The sequence below is a fragment of the Balaenoptera physalus genome, assembly GCF_965194825.1.
Source record: "Balaenoptera physalus genome assembly, chromosome: 5".
Lineage (NCBI taxonomy): Eukaryota > Metazoa > Chordata > Mammalia > Artiodactyla > Balaenopteridae > Balaenoptera > Balaenoptera physalus.
The window spans coordinates 124,115,290-124,142,994 of NC_138884.1; the positions used below are offsets into that span (position 1 = coordinate 124,115,290).

Sequence of the window (27,705 nt, forward strand, 5' to 3'; positions counted from 1 at the left end):
GTAGTCTGTAAACTTACTTTGGTATAAAACTTGAAGGCAAATTGCTACAAAATATCTATCAAGTAAGATATAATCTGAATTTTTTTTTTCCAGAAACTATAAAAGTGTAAGGTTTTTTTTGGTCTGCAGGTTGATTCCTAGGCCTTTACTGTGGAAGCCTAGGCTGCCTGGGCAGAGCTGAAATGCTCTTGAAATAATAAATTCTAAATCTCAGGGAGGAACACCAAGTCTCTGAACTGGTCCCCGTAGGGTCTACAGCAGTTTGTGGACCAAAAGCAAGAAAGAGCAGCAACCTCACCCCTGTCCACCCTTAAACGGACATGCAGCTCTCCATCCTACCCTCCCAAACCTCGTTTTATTCGTTCACGCTTTGTGCCTCCCAATTTGTAACTTCAGGCCACCCGTCACTCTTCTAATTTCTAAATCCTCTCAGCAGAGGTAGGAACTAGCAGCGTACTCAAATAGTTCTGTACATTTGTTCAGGCATAATATAAAAACACCAATTTAGATGAATGAAAGGGAAGCCTGATTGGGAAGATGAGGTTGAAAAGGATGAAGCTTGAACAGAAAATCGCTCTGATTAGAAACACAGGTGTGTGTGTGTGTGTGTGTGTGTATTTGTGTGAGAGATAGAGAGAGAGAGAGAGAGAGAGAGAGAGAGAGAGAGAGAGGGAGAGAGGGAGGGAGGGAGGGAGAGAGGGAGACTGCGAGAACAAGGGTGAAAACGCTAGAATACAAAAAGAAAAATGAGTTAGGTGCCGGAGAACGTGAGCATGAGGGTCAGAGGTCACCTGCAGGAAGCGTCCTCTTCTCTTTCCTTAGGTGTGATTCCCACAGGGGCCCTCTTTCTAGGGGGAAGGTTAGGTACTTACGCGGCACAGAATACAATGTTCTCTCAGTTTTGCCAGGTGCACATTTAGGAGAACAGTTTGGAGTTCGTTAGAGGTAGGAGACAACTGGTTGAAGGAGGGGTTGAAGGAGGGGAAGTGGTCTACATGACTAGAGAGTAGAGAACAACTAAGGGAACTGAAATGTACAAGATTCTGCAGAGTTAGGATTTTAGAATTTAGCCTGAGGAACTAGGGAGCCATGGAAAGATTTTAAGGAAAGGAGTGACAGATCTGATTTGCATTTTAAAAATATCTTTCTCAGAAGCAAAGTGAAGAACGGAGGAGAGGAAAAGTTTATTTGAGCTTGGCCTCTGGTATGTGGGTAAAGAGAAGGGGAGAGACTTAAAAGCCATTAGGGAAGCTGAAGTGAGAGGCGTTGCTCAGCGACTACGTAAGTTGGCAAGGGAAAGAGAGGTGAACCGGATGGCACAAGGTTTCGGGATTAGGCAAGGCTATAAAGTTGAGGCAGGAAACACAAGCAGAGGAGCAGGTCTGGGTGGGGTGGGTGGAGCAGGGTTGGAAAACAAGGCCCATTTCATGCATACTATTACCAGTAGGGTACCAGTACAACATCCAAGCGAACATTCCAGTAGGTAGTGGGCAGTGTGTTTGGAAAGAAATGCTAGACTGTGAAAGATAGGTTTGGGAATAAACAGCCTATGATTGAGATGCCCTGGGTAGATTTAAGGGATAGGCAAAGGTAGAGGAACTCAGGAAGGAAACTGAGAATGAATTGTTAAAGACAAAGAAGACATCTGAAAAACACTAGTGTTACAAAGCCAAAGCAGGTGACTCACAGTTTCAACTTGTAGAGAGACAGCAAGTAAGACCAGAACCTGAAAGGTTCCACTGAACTTAGTAATAAGGTGATTGGTAATCATGATGAGAGCAGTTCCATTGGAACACATGAGCAGGGGCCTGAATGCAGAGGCTGATGGAATGGAAACAGAGTGCTTCTTTTTCAAAAAGTTTTCAGTGAGAAGGGAACAAGGGGGAATTACTTACATAGCTAAATGTGTGTTAATAACCTTTAAAATGTAGAAGGATGATTACTCAGTATTATCCCCAGAACTGACTCATGTCAACTTCCATGATTTGGGGGCAACATTGTTCCCAGCTCCCTTAAATCTTGTCCTTCAAGATATTCAAATCTGTCCAGTATCCTGCATAAAACATTTCATATACAATACGAGCCTCTCTCTTCTCTATGTATCTAATATGGGCATTTAATTACACGCTCCTTTGAAATGTTGAGTATTTTCATGGGTAAATGTCCCAACTTCCCGCACAAGTAGGAAACCCCTTACATGTCAACAATATTTGGTACCATGTAGGTCACATTCTAGTGCTTTATCTAAATAAAAATGTCATGCAGCTGCACAGAGAGCTCTCGTGGCTTTAACCAGAGGAGGAAGTGAAGAACAGAAGGCTTGTGTAGTGGAAATGTGAACTTTGGAATCAAACAAATGTATTTGAATCCTGGTTCCCCCCTTCATAAAATAAGTAACTTCAGGCAAATTAATCAATCTCTTTGAGACTCAGCTTCTTCATCTGTGCAGAGCGCATAGTGGGTGCTCAATATTTATTAGAGCCATTCAAACAATGGAGGTAATACTAATATCTGCAAAGTACTTGTTGGAAAAATTAAATAAGATAATTATGGTAAGTGTTTAGACACAACAGGTTTCAGGTTATTGCTATCTAAGAACCCTTCTTAATGATTTCATTCTCTAGACTAAGTATGGAAAAGAAAGAAGACAGGGAGTCTAGTGATCTACCAGAGTTGAATAAAAGGTTCCTCGCCCAAAGCTTTACTGGGGATTTAGCTCTTTGTAACATCATCTCTAGAAAAATGCTTTTTCTAAATTGTGGTCCCTGAAAACCTACATCAGAATCAGTTGGTGCTTGACTTAACCAAAAAGTCAATAAACCAAAAAATCGAGCAAGTAAATAAATAGCAGATTCCAAGAGCCCACCCCAGGTCAATCTGTGATGTTGAATCCTACAAATATGCATTTTTATCAAAGGAATCTTATGTAAATGAAGGTTTCAGAACCAACCAATGGCAGTCCAGCTCATCCCTGATTGTACTGTGTTCCAACAACACCAGGAAACAAGTTCAGTTTTGTGTATTTGAATTATTCATTAGGATTCCTAATAGGGCTCTGTAGAGCTCTACAGAGTTACTTTTATCTCAAAGAAGCCATAATCTTCAAGTGGGCTGGGAAGTAGAGAGGTGGATGAGAGGAATACAGAACTACTAGCTTCAGAGTTGTAGAAAATCAAAAGGCATCTGGCCACCATCAGAACCTCCACTCCCCTCCACTCTCCCACCTCTCAGCTTCAGCACACACACAGATGCCATCAGAAGCAGACAACTGAACAGCTCAGGCTGAATTAAACCCAAACTGATAACAAAGTACCTACTCAGAAGGGAACTTCCCTCCGAATCCCCAGAATCTCTCCAGGTCAGGTGTGGTAGGGGGAGTGAGGTTATTTATTTTTCTCTTTTGTGCAATGTTCACCATTCAGCCTAAAGATTTATTTTCTTTTCCATAAAGAGGTTGTGAAACCATAGCTTTCTCTTCCTCAGCTGTCTTTCAGAGCTGGTGAGGATAAGAGAGACCCTCCTTTCACCACAGGGCACTGGAAGATTTCCTAAGTCCAGATACAGCTGGAAGCCAGATCCCTCTTCCTGATCTCTGATGAAAAGGATCATGACTTTGGTGCGACTACCCATGGCAGCAGAAGAACCTTAATTGGCTGATATAGAATGGAAGATTAGTTTAATAAAATATCACTTATTGGAATATATATTTTCCACTGCCTATTTCTTCAGTTCTTCACTCAGAGAGCTACTAGCCTTTCAGATCCTGAAGTTACCCAGACAGTCACCAATATAACCATTTGAATATCATGTGATATTAAAACACTTTATGAATGATTTTCATACTCTCTCAAGATACTTTTTAAAAAGAATGTTATCTTTAGGAATAAAATGCTGTCAAGAGTCTCAAATAATAGTAGAAAAATACTAAGGCAGTAAATTTGCTATTGGCAACAATAAAATCATGATACAATTTGTGCTGGGCTAAGTAATGACCCACTCATGGTGATCATTAAAGTTCTCAATTTGCAAAATGAACATAGGGGTAAAGGTGAAAATATATCTGTGAAATGAGACACACTACAACTTAAAATTAAGAACAAGAGAACACTATATATATATATATATATATATATATATATATACATATATATATATATATGTGTGTGTGTAAATAATAAGTTATATGCAGTTGACCCTTGAACTTGACCCCTTGAACAGGGGTAAGGGGTGCCGACCCTTCATGCAGTCAAAAATTTGTGTATAACTTTACAATTGGCCCTCCATATCTGTGGTTCCACATCTGCACAGTCAAGCAACCTCAGATCGTGTAGTACTGTAGTACATATTTATTGAAAAATGTATATCTATCAGAGGACCAGCACAGCTCAAACCCAAGTTGTTCAAGGGTCAACTGTGTATATACATACACACACACACAGAGCAGGAATTATCTCTATGTTATGTAACTCAGGGACTAGTAATTAATCAAAATATCAAATAAATAAATTCACAAAAGTGAAAATCTTTCTCAGTAGACTAGTTACATTTCTTCAGTTTATATCTATTCAAATATCTGCTAAAAATTGTGATGTTTCAATGGAAGTGAATAATTTTGTCTTCCAGGACATCAGAGGCAAACAGGATAGAAAAGCCAAGCAAGGACAAAAGCCTTAGTGTGGAGAGACAGAGCAGGGGACAGTGTGGAGAGTTGGAAAAATGGAAGGTCAAGGCCAGAGGCCATTATCACAGGTTCAGGTCACAAATAGGGCTATCTGCAAAGTCATGCCCAGGGGCTCATAAGCCCAGACTTCAAGAGTGTAGACTTGGGTCCAGGGCCCAGGAAGAGCAAGTCAAAAACCAGGAACCATGTCAGCTCTATCAATCACCTGCAGTAGGACAGGGTCTGGGAACTGTGTTGATGGTCTTGTGAGGCCAGGGAATTCTGATAAGCTGTCAACACATACAGAAAGAACTGTTGACCATTGATGGCAGCTTGCACTGCCCATCTTGATAACCTGCTGGAATGACTCTGTGCCTAGGTGCGGTTTGCTTCTTTCCCTCACCAGGGGAAATTTCTCCTGCACCTGAATGGCCGACATGTTCAGAGTGGCATCACCCTCTCTCTTTGAGAAACATCAGACTCCTCATCAGTGCTCGTATTACAGTGCCCCCATTTGATTAACCTAGCAGAGTACTGAAGGGGATCCAGGTCAGCTTTACAGGTGCAAATAGGTCCAAAGGATAGAGGGGATTTCCTCATGAGATCTTTGCAACTGAAGGTGAATATAATATGGCCTCTTCTGTACTCTCAGAGAAACTGTCCTCTATTGTATCAAAATTAGTTCATTATACCCATTACTGTCAGAATGGTTTTGTGTTATTAAGAAAGGCAAGCTTTCAACTGAGGCCATTCTACCTGCCATTTTATAAGAGGTACAGCCCCTAGTAGACTAAGAGTATTTTGGGAAGGATGGGGAAAAGATTAGATTCAAAAAGAAAAACACCTCAAAAATATCAGAATAAACAGAAAAAATAACATCCTGTCAGATTCACAGCTTAGAAGGCACCAAATCTGCCAAATGAGGACAAAACTGGCCTAGGTTATATATAATCCAAAAGTATGAGAAAAAGTCAGGGGTTAAAATTGTTTAGAAATAGCACCTGTGTGTGTAAATTCAGAGGTAATCTGAAACAGATGATCAATTTTCAAGTAAAAAAGAATATAGGTAAGCTTTGAGTGATGTCAGCTCAAGCTCTTAACCAAACCCAACATTAACAGGTTACCTAGGTGTGGTAGTTGGCTGATGAGGTGGAAATTCGTGAGCAGCAACTATCTAGAACCTCACTGCAGGGCAAGAAATCCAGTCAAGGGTCAACTAGGAGCACAGGCAACAGCAAGATCAATAGCCAGACTGAAAGGAAACTGAGCAGCAGGGTTAAGGCTTTTCATATCACATTAGACCTAGAATCCGGAACAGCACTAAATCAGAAACCAGAGTTGAAATGAAACTGTTTTCCAGAATTAGAGGAATTCAGAAATGGAAAGCCACACAGGTCATTACTGCACCCAGATATTTTAGCTTCTGTCCTCCGAGATTCAGAATATACAAGGTGGCCAGGAAATCAAGATGAAGCTGTTTCCCAGGCCCAGGAAAGAAAGCATTAGGGAGTCCAGCAAATATCTGAGGTCCAAATAACCCACAAAGGAAGGTCTCCTAGACTCTAGCGTAGGGCTTTAGCAAACTATGGCCCACAGAACAAATCCAGCTCAATACCTATTTTAGAATGGTCTGTAAACTGAGAACAGGCTTAAAAAAAAAAAAAAATTAAAATGGTTGTAAAAAAAGCAAAAGAAGAATATTTTATGACATATAAAAAATAAATTTCAGATTTCAGTGTCTGTAAATAAAGTTTTATTGGAACACAGTCACACCTACTCAGTTATGAAGTGTCTATGGTTACTTCGAACTACAATGGCAAAGTTGAATGGTTAGGATGAGAGAAGGCATGGCTAGCAAAGTCTAAAATACTTCCTATTGGGTGCTTTATAGAAAAAGCTTGTCAATCCTTGTGCAGGGCAGGGCTCCCAGAGGCCTTCAAAAGGAATCACTGAGGACAGGACAAGCCTATTAAAGAAGCAAGAGTGAGAGAGACAACCAACCCTCTTTCTTTACCCATCAGTTTGGCAATTTCATCTGAAAAGTAGGCTTTTGCTTTGAAGAGTGGAGTAGTCAAATTAAGGGCTATCCCATAAATGTCTAAGAATGAGGCTCACCAACCAGATCAGTGGGTGATCTGGCAACGGGGGGGAAATTGGTGACTTTTATCGATAGTACATTTCTGCTTCCTGGGGTATAGTTAGAATGCTCCCCAGGAAAATGGGGAAGCAGCTAGCAGTTTTAGGTGTCTGCCAGGTAAAAGAAACAGTGAGACCCTGACACTCCCAACAAGGATGCCTGAGAATCTACAAGCTGCATGGGAAATGTATCAAACAACACTAAGAGGGGTATGGGTCCAGATTCCTGCAGGATGGGGAATTTCAGACTAAGTGATAAGGGATGATTCAGGAAGACCAGACAGTAAAAAGAGGTATGCTGTCATATGGTGTGTTGACCTGCCCAACCAGACAGAAACCTTAAGTTTGCTCTCTGGTTTTACAGCCTTTGTTTAGGTGTGGGCTTGCCCTAAGCCACTGATATACACTTTAGTCAGAAGGAATCCAAAATCCTATAGATGAATCCTGTGCTTGAATGAAACAACTACTTCATAAATTAAAATGTATGTTTTTCTTCTACTTATATTAATAGAAGTGTGTTCCCCTTCAGATGATCTAAATTTAACTTAATAAAAATATATCCACCCATGCATTGTTTAATCCCTGCAACATTTATTTATTGAGCACAGACTTTATGTCAGAGGCTATTTTAGGTACAAAGGATATAACAGTTAACAAGCAAAGTCCCTGCCTTCCTGGGGTTTTATACGCTAGTGGGTAGAAAATAATCAAAACAACAACTAAGCATACAGTGTCATGGTAAGTGCTAGAGAAAAAAATAAAGCAAGGAAGGAAGGCAGGGAGTGTGCTGCGGGCAGAGCTGGCAGGGGAGGCCTCCGGATAGGCAATGGCTGAGCCAGAGGCCTGAGGGAAGCAGCCTACGGAACTGCTGGGGCAGGGGCCGCAACCTCAGAAGGAACACAGGGCACAGCTGAGGAACCCAAGCAGCCCAGAGGGTCTGGAGCGGAGCAGGTGTCGGGCAGGGAAGTGGAGCTGATCTAAGATCAGGAAGATGAAGGGGCTGGTGATCCCTGTGTAGGGTCTCAGGCCATTGTGAGGACTCCAGGGCTTGTCTTCTAACTAGAAAGCCACTGAGCAGTTTCTGAGCAGAGGAGAGACGTGGTCAGACGCACCGCAGCCAGAGTAATCTTGTTAAAATTCACTACTGAAACGTTAAAATGTTCCCAAATTAAAAACAAATAACTGCGAAACAACCTTCCATTCAGTCTCAAAAAATAAACAATTAAATAACACTGTCTAGTTTATGGGAAGACCTCAGGAGAGAGTTTCATTTGTTTTTTCCATTTTATTGGGAGATGCTCTGCAACTGTTACATCATAGTAATGCATCACTGATTCAGATTAATTGGGGACAAGATCCATCAAAATTAGTTAAAAAGCGACATTATTCTATTTTATTTAAATAAATTTCATTACCTTTTGGCACATGAAGTAAGGAATCAGGCTTGCCAAGGTTACCTAATAAAACTTGTTTTAATGAGCAGATTTTTAAAGGCTTGTAATTAGCATATGTCAGCACCAGTCTCTGCGAGGTTGGCTTCTGCCTATAGTGCAATTTCTCTGCTTCACTTTAGATACTTCCAAATTGTTTCAAAAGCAGTTTATTCTCTTTGTTAGATGCATATCTAAAATCTTACTCATTTTCTTAACAAATTCTTTGGGGGGGATTAATAATGTAAAGATACAAATAGGCATAAATAAATGTGAGGTTAGCTTAGTTCCTGTCTGAGGGTTTAATTCTCAAGTGAACTAGGTGGTATTTCTCCCTTCCACAGACTACATCCCCAACTCAAAATGCATGCTTTATTAAGATGAGAGTTGGGGTGGAGAGAATTGTGAAAATCTTTTTATATGAACTACAAGGTCATTAAGACTAACATGAGAATCGCATTTAAGAGTAAGAGGTCATTTCACTATATTTCTTCAAAATAAGTTCCGTTTTGTTTTAATATGAAATCTATGGTCTAAAGGTCCATATTTAGGCTCTACTGATCTCCATAAATACTCCAAACTATATGAAAAATTTGATGTCAATATGCAATTTTGTGAAGAGAGAGAATCTATAGCCTATAAAAGTTTACCTGGGGCTTCCCTGGTGGCGCAGTGGTTGAGAATCTGCCTGCCAATGCAGGGGACACGGGTTCGAGCCCTGGTCTGGGAAGATCCCACATGCCGCGGAGCAACTAGGCCCGTGAGCCACAACTACTGAGCCTGCGCGTCTGGAGCCTGTGCTCCGCAACAATAGAGGCAGCGATAGTGAGAGGCCCGCCCACCGCGATGAAGAGTGGCCCCCGCTCGCCGCAACTAGAGAAAGCCCTCACACAGAAGCGAAGACCCAACACAGCCATAAATAAATAAATAAATTTTTTAAAAAAGATTTAATTGATTGATTGGAAAACACTAGGATAAAATTAAAAAAAAAAAAAGTTTATCTGAAGGAGGCTGAAGATCCAAAAATGGTAAGAATCGCTGTTCTAAGTGATTCACAATGACGATAAAATTATTTCACTGGAGAATTATTTCCTTTTTACCTCCATCTGATTCTTGGGAGGTATTCTACTCACTTTACTTAAATATTGACTTACATAGTTTTCACTTAGTTTTAAATGAAAAATGTTTCATTATATAAATATCCTTTTTGAACAACTTAGAAAAAAACAAAATTCTAACCTGTGTTTCTTCTTAATTATGGTTGACATTTAAACTAGTTATTTTTCTACTTTTTTGTTAAAAGGGAGTATTTTACAAACTTTTGCACACACGATATTCTATGCCAGTGTCATTGCCTACTTGTCCTTCATTTAAGGGGACACATTGACTAATTTTTTTTAATGTAAGGAAATTGCATGGATCCAGCAAGTAAAGGCTGGCTATCTGTCTTATTGTTATTGTTGTCACTCTTACCTTAAATCAGAGTTTTTCAATCTCAGCACTATTAACTTGTTGGACCAAATAATTCATTATTGTGAGGGGCTGTCTTTTGCACTGTAGGATGTTTAGCGGCTTCTGTGGCCTCCACTCAACTGATACCAGATGGGCACCCTCAGTTGTGACAACAAAACACACACTGCTAAAGAGCCCCAGGAGAAAGAGACAGTGAAGGTGACAAAATCACCCCAGGTTGAAATTCAGTGATTATAAATCATTGATTCTTTGGCTTTCTGGGCGGGGGAAAATGGCCTTATCTTATTTCTCTTCTCCATATTATGAATGTATTATTAGAAAAGTGACCAGGAGATGTAATTTAATTTTGAAAGGCAGATTTATATATGGAATATCAAAAGAAAAGGTCACTGGAATAATCTACACACATGAGAATGACATTTGAAAACCATGTTTCATCAGAGTTCTCCTGTTGGAAGGTTCCTAACAAATAAATTTAAATATATAATTGGAATTACCAGCTTTTAAGTGAGAAATTGGGGGATGGCAATTGGCTGAAGAAAACATCTGATCTTCAATATTAAAACTTCATTATAGCTCCAATAAAATTAAGCCTGTTAATAAAACATAGTCTTGGTACTTATAAGAGTAAAAATTGATGTAAGTCTACCTAAAATCAACACAGTTGAACTATTATTGTTAAAAGTGAAAAAAAGGCAATATTGCTTTTTTGTACAATTCCAAATATTTTGTCCCCAAAATATAGTTTCCTTTTATTTATCTAGAAAAATTTTAGCTATTTTATATAAAAATGTATCTTAAAGTACACTGAAAATAAAAATAATCTAAGAAAATTATTGTTATTATAGCTCTTAAAAAAAAAAAAAGGCGTTTCATGCTCTTTACAAGTAGGCACTTGTCATCATTGTCTTTGGTACCCTTCACAATGCTCATACTGCTAGATGTGTTCATCCACTCTCACTATCCCCGATGTGTCTCCAAAATACGTATTCACATTCTCTAGAGTTCTATGTCGTGTCCCACATATAAGTCAGATAAGATACATGCAAATTAAAGTAATTAAGGTACTGAGTCAGAAAAGATATATGTTTGGCTAAGGCACGAGAGACTAGTGAGAAGTGAGCCTTACTCTGGTTGAGAGACCACGGGAGAAAGAACACCCTAGAAATGCTAAACCACAGTTAGGTGATGGAGTTGGCGCAGAGACTATCTTGCTTGTTCAGGAGACACTTTGAGCAGAATCTGACTGTCTAGACTTCCTCTATATAAACAAGGACCCAAAACCAAGAGTCTAGCTGCAGTCAAGTACTGGTCTAGGAGGGATGATCATAATCACTGCCAACCACTTCCATCCTGAAGAGGAATGCCCAAGTGGTTAGAGACTTACACTTTCTGGCAAAAAGTGAACAATCAGGGTTTTAGGCGGTGTTGTTTGCTATTTCTATATTTTTTTTGTCCATGGTCCCCCAAAAGAGATATTTTCCAATCTTTAAAAAAAATTTTCATGTTCTCATATTCAACTAAATTTCTAATTTCTTCCAACTTTCTTTTCCTGTTTTCTCTATTCTTAAAGGAATCAATATTTCTCTAGTCACTCAAAACAGACACCTCAGAGGAACCTCCTTCTATCCCACTCACCACACTATAACTGCTGCCCAAGATGGTCTGATTCTACCTTCACAGTGTCACCAGTATCTTTGCCCTTTCTGCCTTCTCTGCTCCCATTACCATAGTTTACGAACTCGTCATGTCTTATACATAAATTAATTCAAAAGACTTTTAAATGCTTTTTCAACACCAGTTTCTCTTGACTCTGAACAATTATGCTTATTATTACCAAATTTGTCTTTCGGGAAACTGATATAATCATGTGTGTCAACTAAATTAATCTTTAATAATTTCCTATTTCTACAGATTAGTGATAAAATTCCTTGACACAGAAAGTCAAGACTCTCCACTATTACTCCCAATCAAACTTGATGGTCAACACACAAATTATACTCCAATCACTCCAGATTTTCTATCATTCTTCAAGTGTGACAAGGAAGTTTATATCTGATCTTTCCTTTTGATGTTCTTTCCATAATGCTTTCGAGTCCAGTCCATACTCCTTTATGGCAAAATTCTGTTCATTACCCAACGTATTTCAGTTAAACTTCTTAGTTTATTCCTTAGTGCTCTCATGGCACTCAGTAAGAGTTTCATTACAGTATGTAACCACCTTGTATTTTAGTTTCATATATCACAATCTGCCCTCCTAAACTGTAAACTCCTTGTGGTTAAGGACTATGTCTCATGCATCTCTGTAGTCTTTCAGTATTTTAACTGCAACAGAGTTAGCACTGTTCAACTCAATCAGTGCTTAATGCTAATCACTGGAAATCACAAATCATATATTTTGCTCATCTTCTTTCATTTTATGTTTATCCAGACTGGTATAACTTTTTAATTCTAAAATCAAATGTTGATGTAAAAAACTCATGTAATGATTAAGAAATTAGAAGAAAAAATAATGGATAGGAAGAAATTAAATCAGTATCTTTTAATAATATTTTTTAAGTTATTTTCAGAGCTAATCAAAATATAAAATACTGCTTCACCACTTTGATTTTAAAGTAAGAGTCTTGCTCTTAATACAAAACAGATTAACAATTAAAGCACTGTTCTTTTTTTTTTTTTTTTTTTTACAAGTAATCCAACCCAAATTCATCCGAATATTCAAAACCACTGATACTCAAGGGAATTGTAATTGTGAATATCTCTACAGGGGAACTGTTTACATAATGTAAGATTCCAATTAAATATTTGTAAGTACAATTATTCATTTTCTGAACAGAATGAATGAAAGACAAGATTTCCTATACATCAAAATAATGGATTCACAAAAATTACTGCCATCTTCTTTGGAGAGTAATTTTGTAGGCTATAGAAATTTTTCTGCTTATTCTAAGCCTTTGGTTAAAACTCTTACACAATATACCTGTTACTGAAAACTGAAAGTAATCTTTGAACAGTGAACTACTGAACTTCAATAGTGTGAACAAAATCCTACCAAATAATTTTTCTGTCATTTCATAGACAACATATTGTAAGTGACCACTGAAATACAAAATGTGAAAAGATATTTTAACAGAAGAATTCAAGTCATATTACTGTATGTATCTATTTCCTTCCCTTCAACACAGTCCATTAGCCTTTTAAACTAAATAATCAACAAAATTAACATATCAAACAGTAACCTGACACAATCATCACTCCATGGCAAGTTCATCAGAGATGTGGTTGTTTTTGTTAAGCAGATGCACTATAAATCAAATTCAAAGAGCAAACGCTTCTACCTTTGGAGCATTTTTAAAGAAAACAAACTCCTATTTTCAAACTTAAAAATAATGAGAATATAGCACTACCTTTCCTAAAGTGACAATTTTTTCTATCAAACTAAACCACAGCAAGCATTATAAAATGCTAGAAATAAGTGTTATAATTGAACTCTAAATTGCACTTCCAAAAGTTATCTCCAAACTCTAAATTGGTATTCCTGGATATACTCTATTAAAATAAGTTATGAGCATTGGTTGTTTAAAATACACATGCCCACCTGAGGGTTCATCTGATCTTAGAATCCATCATCCCGTAAATGTCCTGTCCTGATTCTTTTTCTACAATTCAAAGAATAGCTTTTAAAATTTGTCTTATCGGGGCTTCCCTGGTGGCTCAGTGGTTAAGAATCCGCCTGCCAATGCAGGGGACACGGGTTTGAGCCCTGGTCCAGGAAGATCCCACATGCTGCGGAACAACTAAGCCCATGCGCCACAACTATTGAGCCTGTGCTCTAGAGCCCACGAGCCACAACTACTGAAGCCCGTGCACCTAGAGCCCGTGCTCCGCAACAAGAGAAGCCACCGCAGTGAGAAGCCCACATACCGCCACAAACAGTAGCCCCCGCTCGCAGCAAATAAAGAAAGCCCACGCGCAGCAACGAAGACCCAACACAGCCAAAAATAAAATAAAATAAATTTATTTAAAAAAAAATTTGTTTTGTCATGTTACACATCACCTTAATTACCGTTGTTTGTTTGTTTCCTTAAACCTTCACTGTTTTCTGACAAATACTTCATTTTCTTTAACCATAAGACAGGAGAGTAAAAAATTGTCTTGCATAGCAAGTAAATACATAATGCAGGATCAAATATGACCACTGAAAAGATTTTTCACCAAATACTAAAATTTACTGTCACTAAAATATAATTAATTCTATCGTATCCGTTATTTTCTATGAGTGTTTCAATAATCTCATGATGATATTTCACCTCTGGAGTTAGAAATAAAGATAAATAGTAAAATTATACAATATCTCTAGAAAAGGGTCTTAGTCTACTTTTAGTTTAATCAATCTTCATAAAACTTTGAGATTCTTTTCTCTACTTATTAAACAACAGTGTGAGTAATCCAAAGTTACACAGCAACTGGAGGCCATACAGTGTGCGCTGAAGAGCATTGGATTGTGATAGTAGAATGTGCTGGTTTGAATCCCAACTTGACCACTTACTAGCTGTATGACTTTAGTTAATTGTGTAACTGCTTTGGGCTTTAGATTCCTGGCCTGTAAAACGGAGATAAGAACGGCACTTGTTTGTATTGTGGATTAAAAGACTGTATGCCTCGAGAGCATTTAGACTGGTGCCTGATAATGAAGCGGAGCAGGACCCTATGGTCCTTGCCGCCCCCCCATGTCCTCAGCCTGCCTTTTGTCTGTGGAGAAACTTTAGCCAAAGAATAAGTTTAATCAGAGAAGTGAGAAAACGCAGAAACAAAGGAAAACAGTCAAAGGAGACCAAAAAATAATAGTTGAGTCATGAAGCATAGTCAAGGACCTTTAGTTCCGTCTCAAGGGCTATAGATAATATTCGGAGCCATATCCTGGGAGCTGTCTTATAGATCCTGAAATCCCCACCAGGCGGAAGAAGTTAACTACATGATGACCAGGCTGTAGCCGTGACATAAGCTGCCAAGATTCCGAGAACTGGCCTCAGAGAGATGGAAACAAACCGAATCTGGAACTGAAGACTCCTGTCCCTAAAACGATCAAGATGACGCTGGTCAGACCACCGATGAGCAATTCAAGATGACCGTCGCAGCTGACTGTGCTGTTTCTGCATGGCGCCCCGCCCCTTTGTCTGTAAAAGAACTTGCCCCCTGATAGGCAGGGGGGCGGGGGGAAGTCGGCCTTTGGACAGGCGTCCGTGCCCCCGCCCCCCTCGTTGCTGGCATCCAAAATAAGGCAAACTTTCCTTTCCGCCAGCCTGGCCTCTTTATTGGCTTTTGAGCAGCGAGCAGCCGGACCTCACTTTCCGTTACAATAATAACACAGTTAACAGTTTTGTTATTAATTCTAGTGACAAAGTTCACTGGAATTTTTCTTCTTTTATTCAGCCCATCTTCAAATCTTAACACAATAGCTTACTATACCTAAATTTATTTTTATTATCAAAGCTATCAGAAGAAAGGGAAAAGAGCAATGATTTTTAAGTGATTAAAAGATTCACGAGCTCTTTTCAGGGCTTCCTGACTGCAGAAGCCGGTCTTGCCTGTGGTGAGGTAAGGGAGAGGAGAGGGGATTGTGCACAACTCAAGCCTCAGTAAAGCAAACAAACAAAGAAAAAGGTGCAAGTAATATTTGGTATTATTTTCCTTTCAAGTTTTAGTTTAGGACATAATTCTGAGCCCAAGAAACTATTATAAACTTCCGATACTCTGTTAGGGGGGTCCTACCCTGAAACTAGGGAAGACAGGACAAGATGGACATAAAATAGGTTTAGTAGAAAAATCAGGAGATACATGTGAGTAACCATTATGCATGGGTAGATCAAAGCGTACTATCCAGTAAGTCTCAATCACAAACTGTCCTTCATTTGTGAAAGGACCCTTTTTCTCTGTTATTTCATATAAAATCCAACTGCTTTTAGCGTAATTCAGGAACTGGCTTTTTCATTTGATATATGGAAAAAATAATTTACAAAGGAACCAATAACGAATGGACTCGGATCCAAACTCACTAATTAAAAGAGAATTTAAAATATTGTCTTGAATCTACGGTTTTTACATCTATATTTCATCTTTCTACTGTAAGTTGTTTACTTAAAAAGATTCTGAATTTAACTTTCAACCAAGAATTATAAAGGGTGTATTACTGGCACCATAGCAAATGAACAAAAAAAAAAAAAAAAGAAAGAAAAGAAAAAAGAAAAAGCTAGAGTAGATAATAATGAGTATTTTTGAAAATATTTATTTGTTGGGAGAAAAAATAATTTCTTTGTGCTACTTCTCATATTGTTAGAAGAGGATAATCAATTCTGCAGACAGTAAGATATTCTAAGAAGTAATTTAACCTTCACACCAAATAATCAGGAAAGAGAGGTGAGATTTAATCAAATAAAAGGTGAAGATAAAACAAGAGTACTTTGCTTTTTACTACTGAATAGCGTTAAATTACCTTTAATCTGTTGGAGAGGCACTAGAGAAAGTTGTTTAACAATAAAAATTACATATTCTTGTGTAATTATAAACTGTTACGAATATTAGGCATAAATGCCAAAAATGAAGAGGGTCATAGAGAAAAACTATTTAATTATCACTCCCTTAGAAGGTTGTTGGATTTCTCACAACACTGAAAAAGACTTTTGACTGTCATTCATAAAAACATTAGCTTTGTTTTCTTGGCATATCAGATAACATTTACTTACACTAACTGTTCTTTCCCATGTGACTCTCTCTTTCAAAGGGTTCAAAACTGAAATCTTGTAGCAATAGCCATTTAAGGCAATTTAATCATCTGATAACTACTGGGGATATTTAAGATCAATATTTATTGAAGTTAAGCTTATACAATGTGATTGGATTGATTCCTTATAAATTCTAGGAACCTGGAAGAGGACTGTATGCAGAGTGAAATAAAAGGGTAAAATTTTGTTAAAATCAAAAGAACAAACAACAACTTAATTTTATCTTGTGAAAATTAGAGGGATGATATTTGACCCAAGAAATTTCTGCAAAGCCTAGGGAGATCTAAAACTGAGGTTCAAATATTACTTTTACAGTATGACACCATGCCTCCAAGATCAGGTAAAAGAAGAGACAGTACATGCAAAATGAGGTAATGAGCACATTTTTCATCTCTTTGGAGATCTGTGCGTGACCTTGTGCAAATTACCTCCAATCTCTACTGTAAAATCTATATTGGGCTTAGATAATTCCTAAGGGCTCTTCCAGTTTTACATTTTAGGAAAAGGAAATTATATATATCCTAGATACCATAAATTATCACTCACAGGCATGGGAAAACTGCTTATATAGAAAGTAAAGTCTTTATGTATTCTTTAAGCTCTACCTGTCAGTGTATGTAATTTCATGTATTGTTATATATGTCAAACTATAAAACTTGTTCAATCGGAGCATCTTTCAGAAATATAATGGTTCCATATCAGGGTTAATATATAAGGTATTACGTTCTCCAAAACTTACAAAGTTTTCTTTTCTTGTATTAGGATTAGTAGTTTTTAACTTAATGTTTATCCTATATGAGGAGAGGATTGATTGAACCAAAAACAACTTCAAAACTCTCCTTGAAAGGGAACACGGATACCAATGCCTTTTCAACCTTATTGCTGGAAGTCAGCTTCCCTAAACATCAGTACCTCTTTTATAGAGAGGGTATTAAGAATTTAGGTTTGGAAATGTCATTAAAGAATTATGACTTTGGATAAGTCATATAGATTCAGAAAACTTTAGTTTCCCTAATTATTTTTTTAAAGTTTTTCCCCCAGCTTTATTGAGAATACTTTCCCTAATTATTAAAACAAACAAAAAAAAATTGAGTTTGTACTAGATAATCTATGAGATCTCACTTATTGCAATATTATGATTCTGATTATTTATATATAATATATATTACATAACATTATATACAATATATATACACAGTATATACCATATACATAATACATAACAGTTTCTGAACTATGTTTTCCCACTATTGAGTTTCCCCACCTCCCAGGAAGAAACTACTAAACATCAAGAAATGATTAATTAACTGTATAAAATCACTTATATATGAAATTAAAAAATAAAACAAACTAGTGAATACAGCAAAATAGACACAGACTCACAGATATAGAAAACAAACTAGTGGGTACCAGTACAGGGTGGGGAGGGGCAAGGGGCATGACAGAGGTAGGGTTTTAAGAGGTAAAAACAACTATGTATAAAATAAATAAGCTACAGTGATATATTGTGCAGCACAGGGACTATAGCAGATATTTTAGAATAACTATAAATGGAGTATAACCTTTGAAAAGTGAATAACTATGTTGTATACCTGAAACACATAATATTGTAAATCAACTATACCTCAATTAAAAAATAAATAAAAATGATTAGTTAGGTACTACTTGGTGAGTAATGCCCCCTAATAATTTATTCAGCTGTTTATTTACATTCAATATCTTCCAAAGTTTATTAACTCCTCACCAAAATGATACGATGCATTATTTAACTCTAATAATTCTCAGAAGGAAATAAAGTGATCAAATTTTTCTCTGCTTTACAACGAAAACAGCTAGAAGTTAATGAGCAAGCAGATGGGATGTGCTTCAGCAGTTCACAGAACAGACCAGTGTCAGAAGTAGAATAAAGTGGGGTCCACTGAGTCTATAGAGTTTTCCATTAATACCACGTCTTTAATTTTCTATTGCACTTTATAATAACATATGAGTGATCGTGTTTATGTGTTTAGGGTAGTAGCTGTGAGAGGTAGTAGAAAGGATGTAATCATTAAGAGAATATGCTCTCAGGAAGGTTAACTCATTGTACTAGGGGTTCCAGGGGCACTAATACAGACTAGATTTTAAAAGACCACACAGCCCTTCTATTGGCTCTCTGATAAGGTAAGCCTTATCAGTAAAGGCTTACCTTAAAAGGTGATACTGATCTTCTACAAATATAAAGGTTTCGGCAAACTTTCAAAAAACTATCTTGCTCTTTCCAACATCTACAGAAACTGTAAATTCAAGTCTTTAGAGAATGAGATAACCCAGTAACAAAATTTTTCATACCGCCAACTGCAAAGCTGTCTCAAATATTGATCTTGAAAATAAAGGATTATAAGTAGGTATTTTCTCACTTAGGACATCAAATTCGTCAGATCAAAGCTCTTGATATTTTTTCTTTTCTTTCCCCAGTCTACTTCTTTTCAGATTCCTATAGTTGAACTTAGTGTTTTGCCTGTCTTCTTAGTTTTTCCTTACTGTTTTTAGTTATTTGGGCTCCACTATAGGTTTCAATAAATTCCTCAGTAATAATGCTTATTAAAGATCAAGCACAAAAACAATGGAAATACAGAATAATTTTGACAACAATTTGGATATTACCTTAAGTATTTTATTTCTCTACCTTAAAGGTATTTTCCCCTTATTTTGTAAATATGCTGACATACAGCTCAAACTATCTCATTTACCATGAATTTGTTTATACCTCAAGAGAAAATAAGCCATTTTATTCAAATAAAACATGAACATAATGATCAAAACAAGCTAATTAACAGAAGCATGAGGTCAGATGTTCTCTCCAAATTTCATCAGCACCATAATGTTAGTTTAGAGTTAGCTACACTCCTTCCAGTCTGTTCAAACAAAATTGTCTGACTAGCTGCTCCAAAGGCAGAGGAAAGATGGAGCTGCTTAGGAAATTGCCTGCACTTTCAAATTTGTGGAGCCAAAAGATACATGGTGCTTTTCAGAGACTATGTGGCCCACACAGAGAAGAGTGCCACCCTGGAGCTATTTCAATTCTTACCCAAGAAGATGGAGGTGATAAAAACTAGATCCTGATGAACTGGTGGAGCACTACGGTCTCTGACTCTGCTCAGGTGACTACAACCCATTTCACACACTGCAGACAGAGCACATCAGACTGAGACACGCTCCTCTTGCTTAAGTCTTTCCACTGGCTTCCCACTGCACTTAGACTAAAACCCAAACACACTGACCCGGTTTACAAAGCCCTACCACCAGGTACTTACTACCTGTCCTTCTGACTCATCTCAGGTCATCTCCTCCCATTCACCCAGGGCAGGGCACCCGCTGGTCCCCAACTCCTCCCCTAACAAGGGAAGCTCCCTCTGCTTGCAACCCTTCCTCCCTGAGCTTTCCCAGGACGGTTTCTTCCTGTCATTTAGATATCAGTTTAAGTGTGACCTCCGCATACATACTGTGCCAGACAAGACACTCTAAAGCAGTGACAAAGACTCTCTCCTTGACCAACCTTTAAAGAGGCTCCTTTAAGCCCTCTTTTCAGCTAAGTCTTGTCCTTTGAGGCCCTGTCCTCGACTGCCGAAGCTAGTTTTAGCAAAGACTCCCGCTAAGTCACCCTCCCACTCTTGATTTTTGCTCACCCTTGATATCTGATCAAGTTCCTCATCATCCTTCCTTGATATCTAAATTCTTGGTGTGCCATTAATAAGAATCTTGTTATTCTAGGCCATTTTCAAAAGAATCCCCCTACTTTTGATATCTCCTCTTAATAATTTTCTACCCACTGACCTCTCATTCTGCTCCTTGGCCATAAAATCTCCAGCTGTCTTTGTTATAACTATAATTTAGCTCAGCTCTTTCTCCAACTCCAGTAATATTGAATAAAATCTATCTGTCGCCTTTAACTACTTACTGATTCTGTCTCTCTTTGACAGTAGCCACCCAATGCCCTGGTATCAAATTACCCTATTTTTAATTATCTGCACAGAACCAATCCCTATGACATTATTACAATGGTTTATTTGTTTATGGCCTATCTCCTTACACTAGGGTGCAAGGCTTGGGAAAAGCAGGAACACTGTCTCTCTTGATCGCTGCTTCATCACCAGTGTGTTGAGCCTAGAACATGGCCTGGCATTGGCTACACACTCAATAAATTTTGTTGAGTTAGACAATTAAAATTTATATTTTCATGGTTTATCTAAAGAGTTATGAAAATGCACACAAGAGAATGCTGAAAATTAGCAATATACATAGATTTATTATAAAAGGCAGAAATGACTATAACAAATATTAAAAATTGTTCCCTCTAGTTTCTTCTTCATACGTGATTGTGTCTTCCAAATTTTCCACTAAATGTGTATATTACTTTGAAAATCAGAAAAACATTAAAAAAAAAAAAAAACACTGAAGAAAAGAAAGTGGTTTAGTGAACGACCACTTTTAGTTGGTTTAATATGTTTCTTTGGGAGAAACCTTTTACTCCCTGTAAATTCTCAGATTATCGATTCTGTGCTGAGAGAGACACAAAAAAATAAAAATGTAACAAGCCAATTTTCACAGGGGAAAAAATTGACAAAAATAGTCTTTCCTTCCTTGAAGTTCTAAAACCTGACAGATTTTAAGAAAACCAAGCAAATAACAGAACAGAAGAAGAGGATAAGAGTCTTATATTCTTCAGATATCAGACTATCTACTTCAGGGAAGTCAAGACCAAATGCTGTCTTCCTTCGTAATCTGAACTAGCAGCGAGTAAGTGCGAGTGATCCCTGTGGAAGTGTCAACAGCACCAAGACCTCCACAGGAACAGCCACGTTCCGCTCACTGCACGCCCGTCCCAGTTCACCCACAGATGTCCACTGTGGTATCCATCTGTGAAGCGCACCTTTGTTTGCAGCTGCTTACTACTGTATGGCATTACTGTTGTTGTTGTCTCATCATCTTTCTTTACATGAGTAAATACAACATTGTCACATTACATGACATGAAGACCCATCGATTAAGATAAAATGAAAAACGACTTATCCTCATTTCTCCAATTAGAAAAAAAAAAAAAAAAAGCTTTGGTGGAATCCACTGGGCAAGCTCCTGCCTCAGGGCCTGTTTACAAAGGCAGTTTGTTCCCTCTGCCTGGAAAGCTTCTTTTTCCCCAGAGAGCCAAATGACTTGCGTCCTCCTGTTTTTTAGGTTTTCATTCAAGTTTCATTCTCAATAAAGTTACACTGATCAACTATTTAAAATGTAATCCCCCAACATACCTTTTTCCTTTCCCTGTTTTCTCTCCTAGTAACTATCACAATCTAACATCCTATACTTTGTTTATAGTCTGTCTACCCCAACAATGCAAGCTCCATTGGGGCAGGAATATTAGCCTGTTGTGTTCCCACCATATTCCCAGAATACTATGAAAACAAACCAATTTTTTTTTTTTTTTTTGGCTGCACCGGGCGCCATGCGGGATCTTAATTCCTCAACCAGGGATCGAACCCGCACACTCTGCAGTGGAAGTGTGGAATCTTAACCGTCAGGGAAGTCCCCCACTATATTCCCAGAAGATTAATTTGTTAAGTAAATGAATGATATGAGTGAATTTGCCACCGTTATGGTTGAGATTGTGTCTTAGAAGTTTAATATATCTGTGATTTATACCCTGAAGTATAGGATCACTAAAAATCTCTCTTGTGGTTAGAAATGGGTCTGAGAGTTCAAACGACCTGAGAGAGAGAAGAAAACCTCAAGTGAGGCAACCAAGGAGCTATGACGTTGGCTGCTATGGAGCCCTGAAAAAAAATCCTACATTGTGTCAGAGTGTGTTGATGGTGTGATGTCACAAAACTTTAGAACTTTCCCCGGTGTACGACTTCCCCTTTTTTGGGAAGGTTATTCTGCATGGGGTGTCAAAACGAAAATCATTCTTGTCTTACTTTGGGTTTCTTTGGTTTAACTGTGGTCTGCTAGAGGAAATGGAGGCAACTACTTTCATTATCTATAAAAATTGAGTTTCAGGGCTTCCCAAGAATCCGCCTGCCAATGCAGGGGACATGGGTTCGAGCCCTGGTCCGGGAAGATCCCACATGCCGCAGAGCAACTAAGCCTGTGCACCACAACTACTGAGCCTCCGCTCTAGAGCCCGCAAGCCACAACTACTGAAGCCCACACACCTAGAGCCCATGCTCCACAACAAGAGAAGCCACCACAGTGAGAAGCCTGCACACTACAACAAAGAATAGCCCCCACTCGCCGCAACTAGAGAAAGCCCGTGCGCAGCAACGAAGACCCAACGTGGCCAAAAATAAATAAAATAAAATAAATTTATTTTTTAAAAAATTGAGTTTCATAGAAGGATCCTGATTAAAAACAAAACGAACAAGCAAAAAAAAAAAAAACTCTCCTTCATAAGAATAACAAGTTCAGTAAACTAAAATTGCATTTTATCTTAAACCTGAGCAAGGAAAGCACCCTTTGAACTATAGTGGGTCATTACTGTATAATTTCTCTTTAGTCAATATTACGGGCTGAATTGTGTCCCTCCAAAATTCATGTTGAAATCCTAACTCCCAGTACCTCAGCATGGGACTATATTTGGAGCTAGGGTCTTTAAAAGAGTAGTTAAGTTAAAATGAGGTCATTAGGATGGACCCTAATCCAATATGATTAGTGCCCTTACATGAAGAAGAAATTAAAAAAGAGACATCATACAGAAGGAAGACCATGTAAAAACACAAGGAGAAGATGGCCACCTACAAGACAAGGAGAGAGGTCTCAGAAGAAACCAACCCTCCCTACACCTTGACCTCAGACTTCTTGTTTCCAGAATTATGAGAAAATACATTTCTCTATTTAAGCTACCCAGTGTGTGGTACTTTGTTATGACAGCCCTAGGAAAATAATACAGCCAACCAAGAAATGCCATAGACTTTTATCAGGGTAAAATACTTATAAAAAGGTATATTTACATTTCAGAGGTTGTTTTGTTTTCTCTCTAAACCAGAAGGCACTTATTAGACAGCTGCTAGTTTGTTAATGAATCAGATTTACTTGTTAGTGTCTATTTAAGTAACCCACAAAATGCAGGATACTAAAAACTTCAGGGAAGGAATAGACACTGAATGGCCCTATACATAAAAATAGAGAAATATAAACCTTCTCAGTGTATGATTTTGCTAATTCTACTTCATGATTACTCCCTCTCTCACACCTTGCATGTCAGAAATACTTTGGCTGACAGTAGAACTGACAGAGCAGGGACAGTAACATTTTTCGAAAATAAAACTATTGTCACAGAATATAGCTTCTTCTTTCCTTTGTTTCTTTCTTGCATTTGTTTTATATTCATCAATATTTTTCAGTTTTGAACATTATCATGCTATTATATTCATGAGGGATAATATTCTAAAACAATTTTACTAGTTTCTTGAATAGAATCAGTGATTACGAGGTAAACATTTTACAGGATAGGTGAAAAGTAACTTAGGTGACTAATATAATGGCCTAAGTTCTGTCTCTCTGAACTTCAGTAGCAGCAGCTGAACAATTCTTAAAGATACATAAAAGCACTATTCAACTAGTAATACCTTATATTATTTTTAAAGTGTTTGTAAGAAAGAACTGCTATCTTTTGAAAAACTTTTAAAAAACTTTGAAGAAACAAATGTAACCAAGATCAAAAGTTAGGAACTTATTTGTTAATTGCAAATATTCTAGTTTATTAAATTAATATTTTTTAAATTGTGGTAAAATTACATAATGTAAAATTTTAGTTAATATTTAAAATATACTGAAAACATGTCCTTACCAATATTGGGGTGCTTCAAAAGACGGCAGATTCTAGCTTCCCTTTCCAGTTTCTGATGATCTATTAAAAAAAAAAAATAGAAAAATAAATCACAGCATTTAGCAAAAGAGATTAAACGATAATAAACAGCATATCAAAATGACATAAAGCCTTCACATTTACTTATCCTTTGGTTTCTTTTTTTTTAAAAGTCATCATTTGAATTTGGAATTAGTTGAACACAATAGTTCAACAATCTAATTATTTTTTATTTGCTTGAAGCTTGATAGAATGAGGCATAAAACAGAGCTGAATTTAGACTTTTGCTGGGGAAAACAGTAAAAATGGCACAAAACAATAGTATTCTTTCTTATCCTTACCTTAGGTATATACTGTTACAACAACTTAAATATGCCAATATAGACATACACATTTAAGCAAAGGATACCTATCTGGCAAATGGAATGCCAATGGAACCAGTGCTAAATAAGGTTAATCCCAGTTTATCCCTAACAACAAAGTGTTCCCTGTCCCGTCATATTTTCTATCAAATACTCTTCCCACAATTTTTGGTCCAACTTCCTAGACGTATGATGCTTTTCCATATATCAAGAACTCTCCAAACACCAAACTGCTTGCTCGTCTCCACCCTGCTCTGTTTCCCTAACCATTTCCTTGAAGGGGCACAGACTACGGTAAACTTGCATTTAAAAAACCATCTGATACTCTTCTTGGTTTCTTTGTAGTAGTTCATATGCACATAATTATAACCAAAATCACTAGCCAAAAGACAAAATAAATGGCAGAGAGAGGCAAGAACACCGCAGAAATACATGTTGCCAATAAGAACAGTGCTGTAGAGTGTGGTCCTTATTGAAAGCCTTTTCATAGAGGAAATGATTTAAACCTTACAATAGCCCTCTAAGATAGGCAATATTATTATCCCTACTTTACAAGTACAAAAACTAAGGCAGAGAGAGGTTAAGATTATAATATTCATAAGTGGCATCTACCAAATCTGCTCTCATTATCTACTGTCATAAAACAGCCTTAAGAGAATGAGGGGGCACCTACCTAACCACCCACACAGTTTATGCCAACGGTCCTCAAACTCTGTGGTCTCAGGACCCCTTAACACTCTTAAAAATTATCAAGGACCCCCCCGAAGCTTTTGTTTATGTAGATTAGCTCTATTAATGTTTATTTTATTAGAAATAAAATTGAGGCAAACTTTAAACATATATTCATAAATTCACTTAAAAACAATAATGAACCCATTACATTAACATAAGTGACTGCATTTAACTTTTAAACTTTTATTTGGAAAAAACTGAAACTTACAGAAAATTTAAATAAGAATAGTACAACATGCACCCCAATATTCATTGCAGCACTATTTACAATAGCCAGGACATGGAAGCAACCTAAATGTTCATCAACAGAGGAATGGATAAAGATGTGGCACATATATGCAATGGAATATTACTCAGCCGTAAAAAGGAATGAAATTGGGTCATTTGTAGAGATGTGGATGTACCTAGAGAGTGTCATACAGAGTGTACAGAGTGTCATACAGAGTGAAGTCAGACAGAGAAAAACAAATATCATCTATTAACGCATATATGTGGAACCTAGAAAAATGGTATAGATGATCTTATTTGCAAAGCAGAAATAGAGACACAGACGTAGAGAACAAATGTATGGATACCAAGGGGGGGGGGAGGAATTGGAAGATTGGGATTGACACATATACATTATTGATACTATGTATAAAATAGGTAACTAATGAGAACATACTGTATAGCACAGGGAACTACTTAATGCATTGTGGTGACCTAAATGGGAAGGAAATCCATAAAAGAGGTGACATTATATATATATATATATATATATATATATATATATATATAACTGATTCATTTTGCTGTACAGTAGAAACTAATACAACATTGTAAAGCAACTATACTCAAATAAAAATTAATTTTAAAAAAGCATAGTACAAAAAACACCCATGTACTGTTTATTCAGACACATTATTAACATTTTACCCATTTTTTACATCATTTACACTCTCTCCCGCCCTGTATATGTTCGTGTATATGTATACATATATTTATCTAATTGACACACATGTATATATAGATATAAATGTTTATATTTATACCTAAAATAATTTTTAATGAACCAGTTGAAGGTAAGTTATAAACATCAAGGTCCTTTACCCCTAAAATTTCAGTGTGTATTACTAAGAATTGTGATATTCTCTTACAATCATAGTAGTTATCAACTTCAGCAAATTTAACATTAAGACAATAATTTACCATCCACACTCCAATTTTCTCAATTTAACCCAATGATGTCCTTTATAGCATTTTTCTCCTTTTAATGCAGGATCCAGTCTAGGGTCAGATACAGCATTTAGTTGTCATCTCTCTTTAGCTCCTTTAATCTGGAATATTTCCACAGTTTCCCTTTGTCTTTTAATGACCTGACATTCTTGAAGAATACCATCATGTCTATTTTTTAAAGAGAATATTTCTCATTTTGGTTTTGCCAAATGTTTACTCATGATTTGACTGAGGCTATGTGTTTGCAGCTGCAACATGTGTTCTCAGCTATGTGTTCTCAGCTAGAACATTATCCTTCTCAGGCTATCACATCTGGAGATACACATTGTCCAACTGCTCCTCAAAAGCGATGATAACTTGGATCACAGGTCAAGGTGCTGTTGAATTTCTTTGCTAAATAATTATCTTTTTAATTTTCCTTTATAACTAACAAGTATGTGGGAAGACATTTTAAGACCATGAAAACATCTTGCTCTTCATAAAAATTTCCCCCTAGATTTAGCATCAGTGATGATTCTTGCCTGAACCAGTCTTTACTATGATGGTAGCAAAATGCTGGTTTTCCAACTCCAACACAGTAACATAGTTTTCATGAAAAATACTATATTCCCCTCTCCCCTCCAAAAAAAGTGAGAAGAGTGGCACTGTTAAATTTTTCCAATCTCTTTGATGTCTGGCTTAATGGACAACAGCTGTATTCTCGTGTTTGCTTCTATATTCAATATGCTGCAATATGTTGTGTGTATGAAGAGAATCTGACTCACAAGGTTATATAGCTGGACAAAGAAGAAGTGTCGTAATAGCTTTTTCAGATAATTGTGGATGTTATTCCTTAATATTATACCAAAACTCCATGAATGGTAGTTTCTTAAAGGTTAGTTGCAATGTGAAACCTGAAACCTTATCAATAAACTTTATGAATCATAACAATGAAGTTATAAACTTTAAATCAAATTTATTTTCAACACTGTATATTGTCCAATGTAATAAAATTTTACCCTGCTACATTAAAATTCATTGTTCTTTCTTGCACTTTGAGTCTTTTACTCAGGCATAATTTAAAAATATGATGCAGTGG

General features: G+C 37.2%; 1 protein-coding gene across 17 annotated transcripts in view; it reads right to left on the reverse strand.

Moving 5' to 3' along the window:
- CAMK2D (calcium/calmodulin dependent protein kinase II delta) overlaps positions 1 to 27,705 on the reverse strand; it is a 283,772-nt gene that overhangs the window by 172,329 nt on the left and 83,738 nt on the right. For all 17 annotated transcript variants that reach the window (XM_082462885.1, XM_082462886.1, XM_082462891.1 and 14 more), the window contains one exon: positions 24,301 to 24,360. In XM_082462885.1, coding sequence (XP_082319011.1) covers positions 24,301 to 24,360 — 60 coding nt within the window. The remainder of the gene's footprint in view (positions 1 to 24,300; positions 24,361 to 27,705) is intronic.